This window comes from Morone saxatilis, unplaced genomic scaffold (assembly GCF_004916995.1).
Source record: "Morone saxatilis isolate NCDOM2014 unplaced genomic scaffold, NCSU_SB_2.0 Contig5, whole genome shotgun sequence".
In the NCBI taxonomy this organism is placed as follows: Eukaryota; Metazoa; Chordata; class Actinopteri; family Moronidae; genus Morone; species Morone saxatilis.
The window spans coordinates 1,291,558-1,296,013 of NW_023340095.1; the positions used below are offsets into that span (position 1 = coordinate 1,291,558).

General features: G+C 43.3%; 1 protein-coding gene across 1 annotated transcript in view; it reads left to right on the forward strand.

Annotated features, from left to right (window-relative positions):
* Window positions 1-4,456, forward strand: part of si:dkey-230p4.1 (trichohyalin) — a gene marked incomplete at its 3' end in the record, with an annotated part of 8,399 nt that overhangs the window by 510 nt on the left and 3,433 nt on the right. Inside the window, 11 exon segments of the mRNA XM_035676652.1 lie at window positions 84-455; window positions 773-890; window positions 969-1,094; window positions 1,177-1,325; window positions 1,622-1,771; window positions 2,179-2,257; window positions 2,330-2,407; window positions 2,492-2,638; window positions 2,756-2,865; window positions 3,888-4,029; window positions 4,127-4,271. Of these exon segments, the coding sequence (XP_035532545.1) occupies window positions 84-455; window positions 773-890; window positions 969-1,094; window positions 1,177-1,325; window positions 1,622-1,771; window positions 2,179-2,257; window positions 2,330-2,407; window positions 2,492-2,638; window positions 2,756-2,865; window positions 3,888-4,029; window positions 4,127-4,271 (1,616 nt within the window).

Below are 4,456 nucleotides of genomic sequence, written 5' to 3' on the forward strand. Positions count from 1 at the left end.
TAAGTAGATAAGTTGACCAACCTGTTATAAGTAGATAAGTTGACCAACCTGCTGTAAGTTGACCAACCTGTCTCTGTCTGTAGGGATCTGTGGCAGTTGAGGGCGGAGTTTTCCCGTTTCTCCTCCTCTCTCCTGTCCAGCTGTGACTCTGTCTCCTCCTCCCTGAGGCTCAGTGCTCCTCCCATCAAACCCTCCTCCCCTGTGCCTCCCTCTCTTCTCCCCTCTGACCTCCCTCCCCCTTCCTCCTCTCCTCCTCTGTCCTCCACCCTGGTCCTCCCTCCTCGGGACTCCTCGCTGTCCGTTCCTCCTCACATCTCCTCCTCCACCCTGGGAACCTTCACCTTGGGAGAGTTGGAGCACCATGAGGAGGAGCAGAGGAGGTGGGAGGAGAAAGAGCGAGAGCTTTCAGAGCTGAAGCTTCTTCATGAGAGAGAAATGTTACATCTGAATGAACGGTGAACTCTCTTCTTCTTTGTTTTCCTCAGTTAGAAACTGAGCTAGTAGTTAGCTGACATATATTATTAATATATATTTATCATTTATGTATTATTATTAATAATATATATTCATAATACATATTAATATATATTATTAATATATGTATATTAATAATATATATTACAACTAGTCGCACACATCCCCAAATCTAATTCAGTTTTTATTTTTAATGTGTTTCTATAAACTGTTTCATATATTTTATTTTATTCTGTAGTTTCTACATGTTGTGAGCTGTCTCACTCACTGAGTCTGACAGCCTGTCTGTCTCTCTCAGGGTTGCAGAGCTGTCTCACTCACTGCAGGCCGTCGACAGTCAGAGGGAGAGAGAGGTAGAGAGACATAGAGAAACAGAGAGAAACCTGCAGTCTGTCAGTCAGGCTGTGATCAAACTGGTGAGTGTGGAGCTTTACATTAGATCCTCACGGGTCAGAGGTCAGATGTCAGTGTGTGTGTGTGTGTTGTGTCTTCAGTCCAGAGTCCTCAGCAGCAGCAGGTCTCTGTGCGTCCCCTCAGACAGCGTCCTGGATCTGTCCTCCCTGCTGTCGGTCCTGTCTCACACTGAGAGCGCCCTGCAGTGGAGACACGAGGAATTGCAGGTCGGTCACACAGCAGGAACTCTACTGCAGGTCAGAGGTCACGGATGGGTTCATAATAATTTAATGTGTGTGTGTGTGTCAGGGGGCGGAGCTATCTCTGCGGCGGCTCGGCGAGGAGAAATCGGCTCTGCAGCTCCGACTGAAACAGCTGGAGGACGACAACCAGCAGCTGCACACGCACACGCAACACACACAGCTGGAGCTCACACACACTCTGGACACACTGAGCAGGTACTCACACACACACACACACTAACACACACACTAACACACACTCACACACACACACACACACTAACACACACACTCTCTCACACACACACACACACTAACACACACACACACACTCCTCACAAACACCACACACTAACACACACTCTCTCACACACACACACACTAACACTAACACACACACTCTCTCACACACACACACACTAACACACACACACAGTTTTATTTCAAAATAACGGTTTTATTATTTCAAAATAAAACAGGAAGCTTTGTGTGTGTGTGTGTGTGTGTCTCAGGGAGCGTGAGACATTGTCCTCGCTGCGTCTGCAGGTAGAGGAGGTGGAGAGGAGGGAGGAGGAGGTGAAGAGAGAGAACGACAGGCTGAGGAGGGAGAGAGACAGACATGAGGAGAGAAACAGACAGCTGGAGACAGAGACACACAGACGGTTCGTCAGACGGCTTCATTATTGTTCACAGCTGATTAAAAACTGTAATGTTGCTTATAAAATGTTATTAAATCGCTCTATAAAATCAGTTATTGTTTTAATTGTTTAATCCATTCACTTTCTGCTTTATCCAGGCTGTGTTTAATGATGAGTCAACAGAATACCATCATTAATTAATCTGTGATATAAATGTCAATACATTAATACAGATGCTGAATAATTGTAGTTTATGTCATTATATTGAGTTGTTAGCCTGTTATCAGGATAAAAAGTGAACCTTATTGTTATTTCTGCGTTCTCTCTGGTGAACCAGTATAACGCCTCGTGCAGCTCCAGTTCGCTCTCAGAAGGTGAAGCGACGTCTCGCTGCAGTTTAATCAGATGTTGATGAACTGGTTTTGTTTCAGAGTTGAAACTGAGCTGCTGGAGAACGTCCAGCTGACTGAGAGAGAGACTCTGCACCGTTTGGAGATCCACACTCTAAAGGTGAAACATCGATTCTTCCTTTTATTCTTCTTCCTGTGAATGTTTCTCATGCTGATCTTTGTCCTCCTGTAGGGGGCGCTGGAGAGACAGCAGTTGGACAGACAGAGAGCAGAAGAAGAGGCTGCAGACGCCAGAGACGCCCTGCAGAAGGTTTTTAAAGTATTCTGAACGCAGCCTCTCCCTCTCTTTATAACTACTGTTTATAATGACTCCCCCTCTGCCTCCCCCCGGCAGTCCAGGGAGTGTGTGTTGCATCTCTCGTCCTCTGAGTGTGTGTTGAAGCGGGAGGTGGAGGAAGGGCGGGACGCTCTGGACAAAATGACCGCCCTGACCTCGGCTCTGGCCTCGGACAAGAGAGACCTGAACAAACAGCTGCTGCAGGTACCGCTGCTCGCTCTACCACTCTCTCTCTCTCTCTCTGTGTCAGTGCCTGGCTCAGAGGCTCCTGGGCAGTTCATCACACTGTTTATCTGTGTGTGTGTGTGTGTGTGTTTGCAGCTGGAGTGTGAGCTGTCAGACAGCCAATCACAGCTGCAGGCTCTGAGGTCAGAGGTCAGCTCTCTGCAGAGGGAGGTCAAAACCCTCAAACTGGACTGCAGCCAGCTCAGGTGAGTTTAGTTTCCACAACACGCTTGTACCCGAACCGAATTCCAGAATATAAACCTTTAATCCAGAATATAAACTAAATCAGAATATAACTTTAATCCAGCATATAACTTTAATCTGATACTACCTTAAATCCAGAATATAAACTTTTAATCCAGAATATGGAACTTAATCCTGAATATAAACACTTAAATTCCAGATATAAACTTCATCCAGAATATATAACATTCATCCAGAATATAAACACTTAATCAGATATAAACACTTTATCAAGATATAAACACTTAAATTCGAATACAATAAACACTTATAATCCAGAATATAAACTTAAATCCAAAATATAAAACTTTAATCCAGAATTGAACCTTAATCCAGAATATCAACACTTAAATCCAGAATACTAACACTTAATCCAGAATAATAACACTTAATCCAGAGTATAAACTTAAATCCAGAAATAACACTTTAATCTACGAATATAAAACTTTAGTCCAGAATATAAAACCTTTAATCCAGAATATAAAACCCCGCTTAATCCGAATATAAACACTTAAAATCCAGAGTATTACACTAGTTAATCTAGAACTATAACACTTTAACTAGAATATAAACACTTTAATCTAGAATATAAACACTTAATCTAGAATATAACACTCTTTAATCCAGAATATAAACTTTAATCCAGAATATACCTTGAAATCAATAAAACACTTAAATCCGAAATAACTAACACTTAAATCCAAGAATTAAACCTTAATCCAGAATATACCAACCTTTTAATCCAGAATATCACACTTTAATTAGAATATAAACACTTTAATCCAGGTATAAACCCTTGTATCCAGATATATATTTTAATCCAGAATATAAACCTTTATCACAGAATGTAACCTTTTAATCCAGAATATATTCTTATACAGAATTAAACACTTAATCAAATATGAACCTTTAATCCAGAATATAACCACTTTAATCAGAATTATAAACAATTTAATCTCAGTTAATGTTTCCTGTCTGTTCAGAGTGCAGAGGATGGTGGGAGGCCTACATTGTCCGTGCTGAGAGAAAGGAGAGAAGAGACGGAGAGAATAACGGAGGGAGAAGGAGAGACAGTTGGTCCTCCTCACGGAGGAAGAGAGGAAGGTATTGGCGGTCAGCTGAGGAAGGTAATAGAAGGGGAGGGTTGCAGTCATCGTGCGGTGATAACCTGTACGATGTGTTGTATATAATGTGTTGTGTGTATGTGGTCCTCGCTTCCTCCAGCATGCCAGTGTGCGGGGAGCTGAAGGAGCGGCAGGAGCAGCTGCGCAGGCGGTTGGAGAGGCGGGAGAGGAAGACAGGCCCGAAAAGCCAGGGGGAGGAGCAGCAGAGGTGAAGAACAGGAGGTTGCGCAGGAGGAGCAGGACAGGTGCGAGACACAGGCAGCAGTGGAGGAGGAGCTACAGGAGCATCAGGTACAGACCACCTGAACGACAGTTATCCAATGCTAGTTTCTGTTGGCGCAGTTAATGGTAAAAACTCTATTATTTGGTTAGCATCCAGCTAACAGTTATTTAAGGATTATATGTACTCTCTCTCTCTCTCTCTGTCTCT